The 18473-nt window shown below is 46.5% G+C and overlaps 1 protein-coding gene and 1 pseudogene across 3 annotated transcripts in view; both read left to right on the top strand.

Annotated features, from left to right (window-relative positions):
- The window catches only part of EDC3 (enhancer of mRNA decapping 3), a 50728-nt gene that overhangs the window by 24433 nt on the left and 7822 nt on the right, over positions 1-18473 (top strand). For all 3 annotated transcript variants that reach the window (XM_033108592.1, XM_033108590.1, XM_033108591.1), the window contains 2 exons: positions 5795-6130; positions 17847-18000. In XM_033108592.1, coding sequence (XP_032964483.1) covers positions 5795-6130; positions 17847-18000 — 490 coding nt within the window. The remainder of the gene's footprint in view (positions 1-5794; positions 6131-17846; positions 18001-18473) is intronic.
- Positions 13396-13987, top strand: LOC117023598 (dynein light chain 1, cytoplasmic-like; annotated as a pseudogene).

Raw genomic sequence — 18473 nt, 5'->3', positions numbered from 1 at the left:
AGAGTATTATAAGAATTAATGAAGTAATCTTGGTGAAAAGGCTCCCAGTAAATGTTAAAGTACTAGACAGTACTGGCTCCAGCACTTCCATGTCTCATGCACATTTAACATTCTTTGAAAGGAGCAAAGACACCATGTCGTCCGCTGTGTCATCGTTAGCATGTTTCTCAGCCTCAGTACTCTGGGTGCTTCCGGCCGGGTGATGTGTGTGCGGCTGTCCTGTGCGTGGTGCGATATTTAGCAGCGCCCCTGGACCCCCCCCACAAGGTGTCAGTAGCTCCCGACCGCCGCCGGTTGTAACAACCGAAACTGTCTCCGGACGTTATCAGGTGTTCCTCGGAGGGCAGAATTGCGCTGACTGAGAACCAGGCAGGAGCTCTGCAGGAGGCAGTACCCCCGCACCGGAAACCACTGCCATAGCCCCCCCCCCCCCCCCCCCCCGCTTAAATCGGTTATTGGCAGGAGTGCCGCCATGGTGATGTAGGAATTCACCCCCTCACCTGACAGGAGGAATCTGAACAGAAATGGGTTTTGTTTTGAGGGTAGAGGGGTCTGGCTGTTGACTACGCGATAGACAGTCTGCTAACAGGGAGAGGAACACATTCACTCTAAAATCACTTACTTGTGGCAGGGGCCTGTTGCAAGTGCTGTGTTGGAAAATGCAGGCAGTCTGGCTGTTGGGTCTGCAGGAGTGACCAGCAATGGCAGTAACGGGGTGAGCGTCACAGGAGGTGGGGGCTGGGTTGATTTGCTGTTGTTCACTTTTGACTCTCCAGCATCTAGCACAGATCTCGGGAGACAGCAGATGCTTAAGGAAAAGTGTTTTGAATGAATGCGTAAAGAAAAAGGCCAATCAGAGTACTCTCATGGCTCAGATGGTGTTTGGGACTCAGCAGTGTGATGACAAATGCATTTGGCTGGAGGGAAGGGACTCATGTAGACCAACACCATTCCTTTCTTCCAAGTAAACTGTATTCAGCTTCAAAGGAATGATGCTTTGGCCTAAATAGTGCCTTAAATAAGCAATAAATATTTGACTTGTAATATTGATATTATGTCATTAGGTTTCTTGTACTTCCTCCTTCAGAACTAACCATTTATATGACATTCATAAGAACTCTTGATTGGCTCATCAATTTATTGTTTTCTGTACCTCCGTATTACATACATTAGGTATGAGGCATAAAAGTACAAATTAAAAAAGGTAAACATGAAGTACAAATTAGATAAACATGAAGTGAACTGTATTACAGTAATATTTTACTAGTTCAAAATATGGTTCAGTGGTTCAAAATATTAGTATTTTTGCTTAAAAATTAATATTTGGCTAGAACAGATACCTGTGCGTCATTGACTGTTTTTGGAGGGGGATGGTGGGTGTGTTTGTTACCTTGATTGTGGTGATGGTGTCACAGGTTTCTGCATAGGTGCAAACTCATCAAATCGTATACATTACGTATGTGCAGGTTTTGTTGTACCAGTTATACCTCAGTAACGCTGTTGGAAACATAATCAGTGATGTGCCTCATGAGCAGGTGAAACCCAGGTACATCTTTTCTTGGCTCCCAGAGGTGAATCCAAAGCAGCACTGGAACTTGGCGGATTTTCTGTTTCTTTGGTATTTTCCCTTTCTACTGATTTTGTGGTTTTGCTTTGTTTTTGGTTGGTTTAGAACTAAGCTCTTCCCCATTGGTAGCAGCAATGATTGGGAACTTGGTTTTATGGTTTGAACACTTGTGTATCTCTATAAAGGGATTGATGTTTTTAGATATCTAATCTCTGTTAGGTGGGAGGCAACAGAGGATCTGCTTTGTTAGTCTTTTTAAAGTCTTTTCTGATTGTCTACTTTGAGCTCAAATCAATTAAGATTTTTATACACACTGGGAGAAGAGCGCCTCTATGATATCTGGGCTGGCGAGTGTATTTCTGTGTTTACTCTTGACCCATGTCTGTGATTTTAGAATCGAAGCTATAAGCTCTATTTCTCTGTGTGTGTCTGTGTCTGTAACTCAGAAAGGTCTTTACTTTTACAAATTCAAAAGGATTAGATAAACATGAAGTGAACTATTTTTATAGTAATATTTTATTCAAATATTTTTTTAAAATTTCTTATTAAACATTAATACTTCGTTAGCATAGAGTGATTAACTGTCATTAATTTAAAAAATCTTAATATACCACTAAGGAAAGTAGTAACCACACTAGTTCTTTCAGAAAAGAATTAATAAAGGGAATTGGCTAAGGAAGTGTTGAAAGATTAAAAAAAGCAAAAGGAGACACGGAGGGAGGGAAAACAAAAGGAGGCAGTTGGGGTTATCAGAACCTGAAAGTTGGGAGAAGGGGCTTCACAGAGCCGATTCCAGTACCACTGCCGGGTCTGCTCACACCAGGAAAAAACCCTGGAGATGACCAGCTGCCAGGGCGGTGCTGGCGCGACTGGCAAGCAAACAAGAAAGTCTCTTCCTTCTTCCTTCTTCCTTCCTGTCTCTCCAAGTACTGACCTCTGGTCGCGGAACCTAACAGGAAGCCAGCGAGTAAAGGAAGAATGTAGTGAGTAGAGTTTAAGGCCCGCATCACAAAGGGCTAGTGTGGAGTTCAAATACAATACTGTAGAAGTTCAATGACACACTGAACACTTTGAATGAAACATATTCAAGAATTGGCCTCAGGTTCAGTAATTATTATTATTTTTTTTTAATGGCAGTCATAGCTGGAAAGAACAATTCTGAGAGGCATGACGTGTAGAGCGGGGTGAGCAAGCTTTCTGTGAAGGGTCAGATGTTAAATACTTGAGGCTTTACAGGCCATACGGTCTCTGTCTCCAGTACGTACTTAACTTGCCTTAGACAATATGCAAACAAATAAACAAGTAAAACTTTTATGTACAGAAACAGGCCGTGGACAGGATTTGGCCCCGGGGCTCTATTTTGCAGACTCCTGCAAAAACAAAGGGAGTGTATTTATACTTAGGATGAAGTTCGTCAGTGGTCAGTGATAGTCCATATGAATTCATGTTTGGAATAACCTTGATGCTTTTTGATGTGGGGGTCTGTCTCTGTTTTTACGTCTGATTAGATTAATTTTAAAAATCTCTTCTGCCTAAAGGCCTGTGAGAATACCAGGGGAAGTGTTAGCTCTGCCATTCTCTTATCCGCTTATGACTGCAGACAAGATTAGTATTATCTTTACACATAATTTCTTTATTTGGTTTTTAGTTTTTCTAAAAATAAATTTTATTGGGGACTACTGGGGAACAGTGTGTTTCTCCAGGTCCCATCAGCTCCAAGTCATTGTCCTTCAATCTAGTTGTGGAGGGCGCAGCTCAGCTCCAAGTCCAGTGGCCGTTTTCAATCTTAGTTACAGGGGGCGCAGCCCACCATCCCATGTGGGAACTGAACCGGCCACCTTGTTGTCGAGAGCTCGCGCTCTAACCAACTGAGCCATCCAGCCGTCCCTAGAGGAATGTTTTTAAGCCACTGACTTTTTGTATGCTTTAGTTAAAAATTTGTGTAATTGAACAGTGTGAATGTACTTAATGCCTCTGAACTGTACACCTAAATGGTTAAAGTGGTAAATTTTAGGTTACATACATTTCACCACACACACAAAAAAGATGTAACTCTACTTGCGTATATACACACTTCTTGTTATGGAACCTCGCTCTTTCCTCGGGTCTCACATACTGGAAGTGATTGGCTGGCATGGACCCTCCTCTGGGTGTCAACTTCCATCCATACACTAAATTCATGAGGCTTGATTTCTTACTGGTTTTAGTTAAAAGGAAAAATAAATAGAATATTTAGTATCTTCTTCCTACTCCCAGGGGATTATCCTGCACACTGCTGGTGAGCACACCGCCACTGGGAAGAGACCACTGGCCAGAGACCCGTTTCCTGATAGAATGGTTTGATTTGATACTGAGGCAGCACATTGATAATTTGGCAAACTCGACTTTTTCTCTAGTTCTTCCCCTGCTAACATGTGTTGCTAATGGTGTTATCCTGACCTTGTATTAATATTTTCATTCCTGCTCTCCCATTCCTAATCCAGCTCTGCTGTTTCATCCATATTTCTATGGCACTTTATGTAAACTTAAAACTCTCATTACATTTTATTTTCATTATTAGCTTAAATATCTCTCCTTCCATTTCAAGTAGCATGTCTTGGTTACATATGATAATCGAGCACCTAGCTGTGACACACAGCACACTCACGGAATGCTTTTATCAAATTTTTGGAATTAGAACTTAACCCAGACATTGACGAGCTTCTCCATGGTTCATAGACTTGAGTTGTTTCTGGTGGCTCAGCCAGTTTTTCCTCCTCTTCTTTATTTTGGTTGGCCTTAGTTTTTTTCCAGAGGCCTAAATCTTTCCTGCCAGCCACATCCCTTTTCCATACCAGTGTGTGGCCTTAGGAAGACTAGGACACAAGTTACATTTGCATAGCACACGTCTTTCAGAATAATTATTGTAATTAATCTTGCTGATGTTGAGTAATTCATTAAATATGTATTGACTGCATGCTATGTGCTAGAAACCCTTCTGGAGATACCACAGTGAGCATTTTCCATACAGGGAAACTGAGAAGTTGGATGACAGGTATAAGATTATGTATCATGTTATTGACAGAACAATTAGATCCTAGGTCTCCTGGCTCAGGGTCCTTTGGGTAGAAGGGAATTGCTGTGAGAAGAGTTAGGCAGAGCAGGATAGTTGGGATGGTATGTGTGCGGGAAGGGGGTGCTCATGACTGTTCTAACCTCTACTTGAGTATTGTCAGTAACTGAGGCACCCAGTCTCTCAAAGGAAGTACATTACATTTGTTTAGACCGTGGTGGAGGTTCAGTGTGGCATACCAGTCACCTGATCCACCCTTTCCGGTTGTCAGATGAGGGTCAGGGTACAAACCCAACTCAGGACTTTCTGGGAATGGAGCGTAGGGAGAATTCTGTGGCGTCTGGCGCTTTGGCTGCTAGAGGAGTTGTTGACTGATGGGCGTGGCCGCGTGGTCTTTCCCAGGCACTGAGGCTGGCTGCTCTGGTGCTGAAGTGGGTGGGTCTTGGTGTGGCCTCTACAGGATCAGGGCAATGTGGTCTTTGTCATTATTTGATGCTTCAGAAATTGCTTACCCGAAAGCGATAAAATTCTGAGAAAAGAGATCACATTAACCAAAAGATCCAAAAACAGGTGTATAAGTCAAAATGCCAACTTATAGTAAGTGGGAGATGTGTATCTGGCTAAGAATCTGGAATCTGTCTATACCAGAGATTCCCTCCCGCTGGGGTCTAGCCTGGCACCAAATTAAAAAGCAGGAGTTTGCTTGCTTGGTGAACATAGAATTAAGAGCCAGTTGAATAGTATCTTCCTGTGAGCTTCAGGTTATGAGGACTTGGCTTTCTTTTACTCTGGAGTATTTCTCTCAAACCACTGCCAGACATTCAGAACCAGACCACCCAGACTGGTGGGAAGAGACTGCTGTATTTTTGCCCTTTAGTTTTTTGATATTCAGTTGTCATAAGCCTGTGTCTTATCAGGTTCCTTATGAAGGGCAGAACTGGTTACAATTTCCAGGAATGCTGCTTATTTCATATTCTCTATTATTTGGGTAATATGTAAAATCTATTATTCCAGGAGATTTGTGGTAGTTTATGCTACTTAACGTGCCTGAGGAATAACTTAACCACCTATACCTTGATTCCTGTAGCACTCCTCCTTAAGGGACGAGTGTGTCTTCTGCTTCCGCTGAGCGCTTTCTGTGGCCACACTGACTTGAATCCCGATTTTTCCTCCAGGGTCATCTAGTAGCAGGCATCCAAATCAGGCAACTCCAAAGAAAAGTGGTTTAAAAAATGGCCAGATGAAGAATAAAGATGACGAGTGCTTCGGGGACGATATTGAAGAGATCCCAGACACGGATTTTGATTTTGAAGGGAACCTGGCCCTTTTTGACAAGGCAGCTGTGTTTGAGGAGATTGATACATACGAGAGGAGAAGTGGCACCCGTTCCCGGGGCCTCCCAAGTGAAAGGCCTGCTCGGTACCGCCATGATGAGAACATCCTGGAGTCAGAGCCCATCGTGTACCGACGGATCACAGTGCCTCACAGTGTGAGCAAGGAGTTCTGCACAGGTGAGCTGCGCTGGCCCGTGTCCCATTGGCTGCACAGGGGAGCTGTGTGGGCCCGTGTCCCATTGGCTGCACAGGTGAGCTGTGCTGGGGCCGTGTCCCATTGGTTGCACAGGTGAGCTGTGCTGGGGCCATGTCCCAGTGGCTGCACAGGTGAGCTGTGCCGGGCTGTGTCCCTGGCTGTGTCCCTGGCTGCACAGGTGAGCTGTGCCGGGCTGTGTCCCTGGCTGCACAGGGGAGCTGCGCCAGGCTGCGTCCCTGGCTGCTTTGCCCTTTTTGTTTCTTGTGCTTGAAACAGAACAACCCAGACTGTGACTCAGTCTTGTCAGAGGAATGAACTAAAGTGGCTGCTGGTTGCCCCGTTATTATTGTCTCGGGGGTTATGGCCAGTGTAGCACTACCTGCTCCTGTGGGGGAGCCGATTTCTCGACATGTCCATGTCTATCCTGCATCTGGCAGTTCAGGTCTGCTGTTTCTTTAGTATGTTATGATTCACAGCCAAAGGTTATACTGTGTTTCCCCGAAAATAAGACCTAGCTGCACAATCAGCTCTACTGCGTCTTTTGGAGCAAAAATTAATATAAGACCCGGTATCATATCATATTATATTAGCCTCAGTATTATAGTAAAATAAGACCGGGTCTTAATATTATATAAGACCAGGTCTTATAATAAAATAAGACCAGGTCTTATATTAATTTTTGCTCCAAAAGACACATTAAAGCTGATGGTCTGGCTAGGTCTTATTTTTGGGAAAACACGGTAAGGGCCGATTATCTAGATTCACATAGTCAAACCAGTTTTTACTTTGGCTTTCCTATTATATTACTGTGTGTACATTTTGCTAGAAGTTCAACTCTGTTTTACTAGTTGTTTGCTGGGGTAAAAACCACTTGGAGATGGATGGTTGAAACCATTGGCTAAAGTTAGGGTTTCAGTAAATGACATGTGTTTACTACACTGTTCTCGTCTGCTAGCCCTGCTCATTGAGTCCTGCTAATCATAATCCTCATATAACAAAGTAGAGCCTTGGTGGTTATGTAAGTGTGTGTATGGTACTCTAGTCTGTTACCACAGCGACTTTTAAGTTTCTTTTTTTTAATGTTAGAATCTTTTCTTCAAATATACGGCATCGGGGGCGGGTAAAAGCAGCTGTGTGAGAGGTGGTCTGCCTCACCCAGCCCCTTCCTCCCAAACCACAGTAGTAACTGGGCTTGTTGGAATACGATTTGAAACCATTGTTACTGAATGTTCTTAAGAGCTAAAAGGGGAATCATAATCATTTTAATAAGTAGAGAAGGAACTGAGTATAATGTTCATTTTGGTTTGAAGTTTTGAATATAAAGACTATAAATCTTGACTGTTAGTAGCAGTTACAGGGAGAAGTATGGAGACAGCTTACTTACATTTGGAAGAAAAGCAGAGGTATGGCGTGGCTTTTTTGTGGCCAGCAGTAGGGCTCTGTGGTAATTGAGTTTGCTGAGTGTGGAAGCTTGCATGTACTTGCCATGTGAAAAAAATAAGCCAACTGTCAGTCTAAGAAAGACTGCTAAATTGTTTCCATCTTTCACTGGCAGACTCCGGCAGTTTCCTTGAGTGGCACTCAGTGAATCTTGCTGAACTCCTTTGACTTTTTACCACCGTGTGAAGGCAAACAGTGAAGGCAAACAGCGTCGGCAAACAGTGTCGTTCAGAATCGGGCTTAATTTAAGTTGCCAGGTTTTAAGCTTTTTCAAAGGTAGCTGTCTTCCACAGGTCTGTAGTACGCTGGGATTCTGCCATTTCTCCACGTCTGACTGTTCCCCTTTCACTGCCCTTTTAGTTGCAAAATAAGCTTCCCCTACTGGTAGGTTGCTGGGCAGCGGTGGTGGGGTGTGGTTTCCCTGAAATTCCTGAGCTTGGGAAGAGTATAGCTGGCCTTGGAGTGAAGTGGCTAACAGGAGAGAATCACAGTGAGAACCTGGAAAGAACCGCAGGTCTCAAAGAGCCGAAGAAGACATTTGCTGAAGTAGACTCAGGCAGAGGTGGGAATTTTTTCATAGAACACACTCCTCTTCACATATTTCATTGATTTAATGACAGAGGTAAAAGATTCCCACCTCTCCTATGAAACTGCCTTTCCAGAATTGCCATTAACAAACATACTTGCAACCACATGTGCTGGTCCTTGGCCAAGAACTCGGGTAGGCAGCTTGTGTGTTGCGACCAGTTGCACTTCACTGGCCCTGCAGCCTCGTGCCATCTGGTTTTTCTCTTTGTTCTCAGCAGTGATTGGAGTGGAAATGAGGCCCTTTGGCCAAGCAGGGTCCGTGCCGGAAATCGAACAGGCAGCAGTTAGCTTGCTGAGCGGCTTCTCCTGCACGATTTTTATCTCGGCTCCAGTTCCGAGGCATTAAGCCTCAAAGCAGGTTTCACTGAGTGTTGTTCTGATAGTGCGTGGCCAGTTGGCTCTGTGCAAATGTTAGGGTCAGAATGAGGCAAACTACCTGGACCGTGTACGTACGGTGGGTTATTTGGTCACCTCGTGTCATGTTCTCATTCTACTGACGAGGGCAAGGACCGGAGAGGTAAAGGCTCGCAAAAACCCGTCCCATTTCCTGTCCTCTTCTGAATGCAGGTAAGTGAAAGAGGAAGGAGAAGACGAGAAGGGCCACTTACTGGCAGAATAAACTAGTCTTTTCAGTGTTCCCAGAAGTGGGCCCGTAAGCTCAGCAGGTGTGGAAAGTGGCTTGGAGGGCTCCTCAGTCTAGCTGGCCTGTGCAGACATGTCCTAGAGCCTCAGGCACCCCGTTTTCTCCTGAGCCCCAGAGCAGCCATAGAACAGCATGGTTACCACCGTTCAGTGGTGGCTTGGGCTTTAGGACCCTGACAGCTTGCTGTGTATCCCCACACTGACTGCACGCTGAGTGGTGTCCACAGTTTCTGGGCCATTACTGTCTAAGTAGTCACACCCCCCTTGGCAGTGCTCTGCCAGCTGTGGGGGGGGGGGCAGTGTACTAAAGGTCTGTTTATTGGGAAAACACGTTCAGGAAGCAATGAAACATAGCTCTGTTCAACCCAAGTCTTTTTTCTCTGGAAAGCCCTTTTGGGTCCTTTGACGGTGTTGCTGTCTCCAGTAGTCACGGATTGTTGTGTCATATGGTCTTCCAGCTTGGACCTACCCCGCTAGATAGTGGGATCGGTGCCACATACACACGTGCTAAGTTTGGCTATAAAATGCTAGATGCAAATGAGCACTCTGTGTTCAGTGGTGAGAGGTCCCCAGAAAACACTGGTTAGGGAGCAGTAAGGCTTCAAAGAAGAATCTTTGCTCAATATTTATAATATTCTAAGGAAATATTTAAGATGCTTTGGGTCTTATTATTTGTAGGTCATTCGAAAACAGTCCTTGTATTCAAGTTACTAAAATGCACTGGGAAATGGGACATGGGCCATTGGCTTGTTTGGCTAGGGCAGAGCTTTGGTGGGGGAGTGGCAGGAATTAAAAGTACCGTAGTTTTGCCATGTATAATATGCTCCCACGTATAATGTGCACCCACGTTTTTTGCCAAACTTTCAGGGGAAAAAACCTTTCGTTTTAATGTTTTAATTCAAATTTTTATTTGCTTACATTTAGTTACTTATTTTTTTATATTATAAAGGAATTTTAGCATGTATTTTTTAACATATTATGGTACAAGAAATTTTATGTAACAAATAATCACAAAACACAAGAACAGATACAAGGTACAAGAAATTTTATGTACCGGTAACAAATTTGCGATATTTATGCATCCTAGAAGGCCAAGAACTCTTTGTAGTTGCAAGTTTGTCGTAAGTTCATCGAAACCGATTATCGTATTCCAAGGTATCATTTCGCATGCGGATATCGTTATTGATTTCTAGAGTTACACTTTTAACTCATAAACATAAATAAAAGAATTAAAAACATTTATATAGATACGGAATTAGTACTACCCATGTATAATGTGCATCCTTATTTTTCCCTCACAAATTTGGGTCAAAAAAGTGTGCATTATACATGGCAAAATACGGTGGCTTTGGACAAGGGCTCAGAGAGCCTGCGTGCCAGTGTTACCCTTGTCCTGTGGCCACGGGGAGTAACTCATGGATTCTGAAAATGACGTGATCCAAAATCTCCTTTAGGAAGACTGAGTCTTTAGGAAGAGTGGTCTCATGATAGAATTCAGGGTAGAACGAGAGGAGAGACCAGAGTAGGAAAACCAGATAGGCTTGTGACATAGTGAACGTACCAGGGGTTTGGACCTCTGAATGGAAAGGAAGACAAAGATGAGAGAAGTGAGAGAGGAATTTGATAGAATTTGCTCACTGAAAACGATGGAAAAGGATTGAGTGATTAAGAGGGTTCAAAGGCATTACACCTGTGGGACAGGAAGGTGGCAGTGAGAGTCTAGTTTCGGTTAGATGGCATGGATTTATAGTGGGCCAAGCCCTCGTGGTTCTGTGACGTCCTCTGGCAGTGCTTTGTGGCTGAGCTCAGAGACAGCAGGTGCTGGAGTCGCCACACTGAGGGACAGAGGGTAGGGTGTCCCTGATTATTACAGGCTTGGAGGAGGAGGCTTCTCTGCAGTCAGAGAGTTGAGTTCCACGGCCGGGCTCAGGAGGTTTAGTGCAGTAATGCTGAGATGATGTCGTGGCTAGACCCTTCCCCCAGCAATGAACTCTTGTGCTTCATTGTATGAGTTTAAGCTCCGACCTAGAGCTGGGCCATCTGGAGCCTAGCACCTTATAGCCCGAACTGAGTTTTTGATGAAGCTGCCAAAGGGTCATTCTAGAACCTGAGTTGGTCTCCCCAGATGTGACCACGTTGCCAGTATGTGCCCTCTTGCCATTTCAGAGCTGAAGATGTCTAGCCAGGGTGAGGAAGGAGTTTGATTTCAGTGTGTCCTCCTTAAATTCCACATACCACAGCTAAGCCAGCCACTCACCCCCTCCACCCCTGACTCCTTGGCGTTTCCATCTCTTGCAGTGGAATCACTGTTCTTTAGGTGGCCAGCAGGAAACTTTGCGGCTGTCTTTGCCTGCTCATTAAAAGTTGATGTCAAGAAAGGACCCTGGAGGCCATTTGTTCTCAGTAATAGCAGGCATGGTGATTCCTTCTGTAGCAGCCCTGGCAAGGGGTTTTCCTTTACCCTCAGTATTCATTCTGACCGCAGGTTATCTTCTGCCTTCAGAATCAGCCTTGAAATTGTCACGACCTTTTAGTTTCTTGTGCCACACCACACATTCCCTGTGTCCCTTGAAATCAGTTCTATAAGACCATTCTGCCCTCATTTTCTACCTCTGTCAACTTCATCCTACATAAAACAACTTGACTTTTAAGCCTTCTAACGTCTGGCCCTGCCCCTGCTCTGGCATTGCCATCAGCCTCTAGGCTCCAGGCAGGGAAGCTCTCTTCTGCACATGTCACACCCATTCCAGCCTCTGGAACTTTGTTTAGGGTTCTGTCCCACCCCACCCTGAGTTCTCTCTTTCTCTTTCTCTGTCTCTCTTTCTTATCTTTGTGACTACAGTCCTTTCTGTCTTTCAAGGCATATTGTAGATTGAGAATTTGGCACCTACTGCCTGCAGCTCCTGGTTTCAAATCCATACTTTGCAGTTGTGCTCAGGATAAGTTTAGTTTGTGTATTCTCAGATGTTTGCACATACTGATACAGCTAGATTGTAAGACTGTGGGAACAGGGTCTGTTTTCCTATCTTTTCATTTTCTCTATGTCCTGCCACTGACTTGATGTACTATTGCTCTGTAAACATTTGTTGATCGTATTTGGAGGCACTTAACTCTCTCTTTTTTTCTCCTTATATATTCTTCTTCTTATATTGAGAAAAATTTCAAAAAGTTGCTAGACTAGTATAATTAACAACCATACATCATTTAGATTCACCAATTAACATTTTGCCACATTTACTTTATATAAATGAATACATAGCTACACACATATCTGAACTATCTGAGATTTAGTTGCACTCATTATATATCACCCCTAAATACTTCCGTCACATATTCAGTAGGATATTGCTCTGTGCAACCATACTACCAGATTATATCAGGAAATTAAAATTAATACGAAGGTATTATCTAATACTCCATATGCAAAACTGTTCAGCTTTTGCAGTTTTGTCCTTCATAGCTATATTTTCAATCAGTCGTTGCACATTACATTTAGTTGTCACATCTCTTTTGTTTCCTTTAACCAGGACAGTTCCCATGACTTGTTGTCTTTTGTGATCCTGACATTTGTGAAGAGCCTTGGTCGGTTGATCTGCAGAATGCCCGTTAGTTTTGATTTATTGATTCCTTTTGATACTATCCATGTTAGACATTTTCCCAGGATTTTGGTGGGGCTCGCTCTCTCTCAGGCATCACATCGTGGAATACACGATGTCGGTTTGTCCCATCGCTGCGTCTAAGTTTGATCACTTGGTGCGGCGTCCACCCGATTTCTTTGTAAAGATGCCTTTCCTCTTTGTAATTAGTAAGTCATCTTGTCGGGAAGTCCTTTACTTCCTGGGGCCATAGCTCATTCCAGTAGAGCTTTAATCTGAAGGAACGAGGCCCAGTGTGGACAGGACGGTTGGTCTAGTTGTAAATGGAAAAGGAAGAGGTGGGGAAAGAGTCAGAGACATCTTTCCCTCTCTTTCCCTCTGGTGATAGCTGGGCTCTTACCCAGCCGCAGAATGGAATGTCCTGAGGCTGTTAGAAGGTTTCCTTTCCATTCGTTCATTCATTATGTAGCCCCTCCATCAGGCCCTGTGCTTGCACTGAGGCCCAGTGGAGAAGAAGGGGTGCAGCCCTGAATGACGTAGACACAATCCCTGCTCTCACGGAGCTTACAGTCCAGGAAAGTAGATAGTCCAAAAAGAAAACCATCTACAAACTGCATGAAGTACAAGGAAAGAAAGAAGCAGCATGCCGAGATCAAGGGATGTTTACGCTGAGACCTGCAGAATAGGAACCAGTCGTGTGTTTGGGGGTAGCATTGGAAGAGAGGAGTGAGTGCCAGGAGAAGGACGTGCTTCCACAGGCCAGAAGGAACTTGAAGTACTCAGGAACCAGGAGGCCCCCAAGGTGCCTGGGGCATGGTAGGGTTGGGGTCGAAGGTAAAGGGGTGACATCTACACGGGCCAGATCCTGGAAGGCCTTGCGGACCCCATAAAGAGTATTGGGGAGATGCTACGCCCTCGGTAGCCTCCCAGCCCCTCCCCCAGGAGACCACTGCAGTCGGCCAGTCCTGCTCCACGTAACCATGTGTGACAGAAAGGTGGTGACCAAAAACGCTGGTATATCCAAGGAGGTGCAATGGGCCTCGGTGGAGTGTGCTCTTCGGGTGCTGGACAGATACGACAGAGAGAAGGACATTGCGGCTGTATTAGGAAGGAGTTTGACGAGAAGTACAAGCCCAGCTGGCACTGCATCATGGGGAGCAACTTCAGTGGTTACATGACGCATGAAACCAAACACTGCACCTTCTACCTGGGCCAAGAGGCCATTCTTCCGTTCGGACCTGGTTAGAAGCGTGGACTGTGCTCCACACGCAGTGACCCATCCACAAACAAGGACGGCAGCCAAAACTCAAGTACCAAAGACCGCCATCTCAGCCTGGCCTGCAGGAACACCTCGATCTGGGACCTTTGTGTTTTGTGCAGGACTTTCTCGGTCCTCATTTGTTGTGCTTAGAAAACAATTAGCAAAACAGCTGACATTTGTATTTATTTTCTGTTCCATACCTCTCTGCCCCATGTTTTTTCTTAAAATCGACTCTAAAAAAAAAATCTGTTGGAGCAGTGAAAAAAAAAATAGAGTATTGGGAATATTTAGGCTTCTTGGAATGAATCCTCCTTTCAGAGATTACTTGACATCGACTGCACTTAGTGGTAGCTTGATGTAAATCTGCAGGGGCCGTCTGTACAGCAAGGGTGTGAGGGGATGAACTTACCAGTGGTTTGATTCTCCAAAAAAGAGCCAGTGTGATACCACGACCCAGTTGTGTGAGCCCCGCAGAATGGATCAGCACTCCTGGTCTTCCGTAACCCCCAGGCCCATTAGTGAGCCGTGCTGCTCGCTGGAGACGTGGAACAGACAGAGCCTGTCCAGCTCAGGGCCGTGTCAGCGTGAGCGTGAGTGCAGGTCTGAGATGACACTTGCGGGAGCCCTGTGACACCACAGCAGGCTGGGAGGTTGACGCACGGAGAAGGGTGTACATTCAGAGGCCACGGGGGGTCTTGGACATGGTGCTGGGGGTGGGGGAGCACGTGCATGTGTATCCATAGGGCGGGAGAGGCCTGAAGCAGTATGTGTAGGGACAAGCAGTGCATACGTGACAAGGATGTGAAGAAGGGGCCGGGCCGCTCCGTCCCATGGCCCTGGCCTCGTGCTGTGGAGTCAGTGGTGTCCGAGGAGCCCTCTCCTAGCCTCTACCGAGTGAGCTTGGGCCGTTTTCCTGGATACCCTGAGGTTAATCAGATCCTGAGAAGTTCTCTGCTTGTCAAGAACTGGCTATAATTATATTTCCCTTTCTTGTTTCACCAACAGCTGTAAAACACATATTAATATTGAGAGAAACCCTACCAACTGATTTTACTGCCTTGGTTCCTGAACAATAAAGATCCACCTTCCAACACAAGCAGAATTAGGCTTGGCCGGTGTTCAGGCTCTGGCAGTGTTACAGTTTGCAATTTACGCACTATGTTCTCGGTCCCCTTCCTTTGGAGTTTGTTTTATTCCCCCTGCCTGTTTCTGATAAGCCAGCCCGACCGGTCGGACTTCGTGTGTGAATGTTGAGAAGAAACATTTTGTGGCGCTTGCATGCTGCTGTCAGTCAGTAGAGTACAGCGAGTCCCGTGCAGCAGCAGACTGAGCTAAAGGGTCCTGGCCTTGTCTTTCCTAAGCTCCCAAGTCTGCCAGCTCCTCAGCAGCACCCCGCCCCCGCCCCCGCCCCAGCGCAGCTCAGAGGAGATGCAATGACTGCGCACTGTCTCGTGCAGCACCCAGCCCGCCAGGATGGTGAGCTCTCGTCTCCCTGACTCTGAGCTTTGTACCTCTAAGGACCGAGGAGAGAGGCAGCAGAAAGGGTTTGGTCTTCCCCCAGGGTGCCCTCAGCGTGGGGGAGGAGGTGCCTGCACACATAGCACAAGACCTAGACCCAGAAAGAAAAGCTCGATTGTACAGTGGCAGGCCCAAGGCTCACTGCCCTGACCCGCTTCCGGTTCAACAGAAAGAGAACAAGTAGGGGAAGAAATGCAGACTTGAGGGAAAGCTCTCCCTTGCGTGACTGTGCAGGTAAGGCGGGGTTTGAAGTAGGCAGGTGCGTGACTTGTCTGACAGGTTCAGGGCTGTAAGTGGCTTAGGCCTCCTGAGAATTCGTTCAGCTTTTTTACACTGCTATCAGTAGTTCCTAATGAGTTCTGATAATCTGTGCGTGTCTGGAGCAGGCCATAAAATTGGCGGTTTTAATCAGCTGTTGACATGCAAGGTCAGGCTGCGGCCTCCAGCATAGGCACGCGGTCCCTCAGTGACTGAAGGACAGTGAAGAGGGGAGAGGAGAGCCAGGCTCCGATGGCTCTTGTTGTCTCTGCAGGAGTAGGACCCAGCAGGCAGAGACGCTCCACTGCCCACAGCATAGTCTTCTCTGTGATGTTTCATCATCATCCCATCAAATTCTTCTTCTTTCCCCTGCCCACGAGAGGGTATCGACCTGAGTACTTTATGTTCAGCCTTTGTGCTTCGAGTCCTGTCACAGTGGACCGCCATAGCCTCATTCTGTGTGGTTTTAAGAATCCGTGTCGGTAGGACTAGACACCTAATAGAACCCGAAGAAATTTCTCCTGAAATGACCCATGAGAAAAACAAGTTTTTCTCCACAAGGCTCTGGATTCAGGAGGGTGATGATGAACGTCCGCCTTTGAGTTCGGCCAGACCAGAAGTAGTACGAGTTTGCATCGCTTGCATGTTTGAGTCTTTGGTGAGAACTCACCTGTGGATAAGACAAGTGAGGCGAGAGCCCAGAAGGAGAAGGCTGTTTGCCTGCCCTGAGCAGTATACGGTCCAGTATGGATGGGGACACAGCACCTAAGAAGGCATCTGACGGAGCCAGACACCGCTCGTCATACGCGGCCCACCGGGCTTGCTGACAGGGACCGAGTTTAAGGCCACACGGGCACTTCTGCAGAGCGTGTGCTCCCAGTGGCTTCTAGCATTTGTAAGGTGGCACTGGTAGTCACAGCACAAGCTGCGCAGTACAGATCACAGGAGAGAAACACCTTGCTGTTTCTCTCCTATTGGGGTTTCCCGGAGAAGCAGCACCTGGTGTATTGATACTGATGCGTACGTCTGACAGTTAAGTTCACGAACTTGTTGCAACGATGTCGCTAACCTTTTCTGATATCAGAGGGATGACTCATTATGAATTTGTACCAACTGGACAGTTAACCAAGTTTACCATTTGGAAGTGCTGAAAAGGCTGCGTGATAAAGTTAGACGACCTGAACTCTGCCAACAATTCATGGCTCTTGCATCACAACAATGCTCCAGCTCACACGGCACTGTCTGGGAGGGAGTTTTTAGCCAGGAAACAAATAACTGTATTGAGCACCCTCCCTACTCACCTGACCTGGCCCCCAGTGACTTCTTTCTTTACCCGAAGATCAAGGAAATATTGAAAGGAAGACATTTTGATGACATTCAGGACATCAAGGGTAATAAGATGACAGCTCTGATGGCCATTCCAGAAAGTGTTCCAAAATGGCTTTGAAGGGTGGACTGGGCACTGGCGTCGGTGCATAGCTTCCCAAGGGGAGTACTTTGAAGATGACCGTAGTGATATTCAGCAATGAGGTGGGTAGCACCTTTTCTAGGATGAGTTCACGAACCTAATTGTCAGACCTTGCATAACAGTGTAGACCCCTTCAAGTGCGCCAGCTGGTGCAGACTTGGCCTTGTAAAGCCAAGTTCTTCCCATGATATACTTTGAATGACTGTGATTCTGCCTAAGCCTTTTAGAGTTGTCTTTATTTATGGCGAATAAAATGTTTGATTGTTCTCAGTTGCTTAAAGTCAGCCATAGGTTACTTTCCATGTACTGTTCCCCTGTGAATGACTATTGGGTCACCTTCATCCCAAATGTGGAGGAAATGACAGATTATTTGAGCCAAGAAGTTGCTGGTGAAATTTCTTGAGCAAAGTGGCAGGGCTAAGTAGATGAGAGGAGGTGGGGCCTGGGGAGCAGATGGGGAGAGCACATCCCTGCCTTGACAATGAATAGTGGCCTGGAGTGTCAGGAGGCTTAGGTGGTGTCTGCTCTGCTTCGGCGGAAGGGCAAGGGGTTTGCTTGTGAGGATACCCCGCCAGAAGTGCCAGGACGGCACTTCTCCCCCACAGGGCAGGCGTGCTCCCTCCTAAAGTGTTGATAGGTTCTGTTACATGCTCTATGCCAGCCTTTTCTTGGTAGTACCAAACGTATCCCGATGGCTTTGGCCTTCGTGGTCAAAGCTAAAGTGCTCAGACAGCTGCAGTTCACTCAGCCCTGCATCCACTGCTTGAGCCTTGGGGAGCTGTACAGCATGCCTCTGTCCCGATGAGGAAGGTGGGGGGTTGGCCTTAAAGTATCGGCTTTCCCAGAATCCTGGACTGGAACACCGTTTGTGACCTGGTTCCCTGTGATCACTGCTCTTTCTCGCCTCACCTCCTTTTGAACTGCAGACTCTGGCCTGGTGGTCCCAAGTGTTTCCTATGAGCTACATAAGAAGCTCTTGTCGGTGGCTGAAAGGCACGGGTTGACTCTGGAGCGGAGATTGGAGATGACGGGCGTGTGTGCCAGTCAGATGGCACTGACCCTGCTCGGAGGACCCAACAGGTAAATGCCCCTGGCCTGGTGGGGGCTGTGTGGGGTGATGCGCGCACGTGGGCCCCCCACACTGCCTCACACAGGAGCCCATCACAGTTGATGCCCGGCTAATGGGAGCACCTCTGTGAAGTCGCTTTCCTGAAGGCTGGAGGTGTTTGTGTGCCCCTCTCACCGTCTCCTGGAGCTCCTCGTTCTTCTCCCAGCAACTCACCCTCTGCCCCTTTCTTTCCTGCTAGCAGCTGGCTGACTGACTCTCAGAGCCTGCTTTCTGAGGACCTTCAGAGACCCGGCTTTTGGCACGTTCATTCACTCAGAGGGGCTGGATACAAATCGGCCCTGAGTTCCACACCTGGGAACTTCTAGAACCACCCTGACAGCTGAGTGGGAGAGCTGGGGTTTGGTACCTTCCCACCTGCCCTTTGGGTTCAGGAAGCAATGCTTCCTTTTCGTTGTGGACATTTACTGACACCATGTACCAGGCC

This window comes from Rhinolophus ferrumequinum, chromosome 6 (assembly GCF_004115265.2).
Source record: "Rhinolophus ferrumequinum isolate MPI-CBG mRhiFer1 chromosome 6, mRhiFer1_v1.p, whole genome shotgun sequence".
In the NCBI taxonomy this organism is placed as follows: Eukaryota; Metazoa; Chordata; class Mammalia; order Chiroptera; family Rhinolophidae; genus Rhinolophus; species Rhinolophus ferrumequinum.
This window is presented reverse-complemented; position numbering and strand designations above follow the sequence as displayed.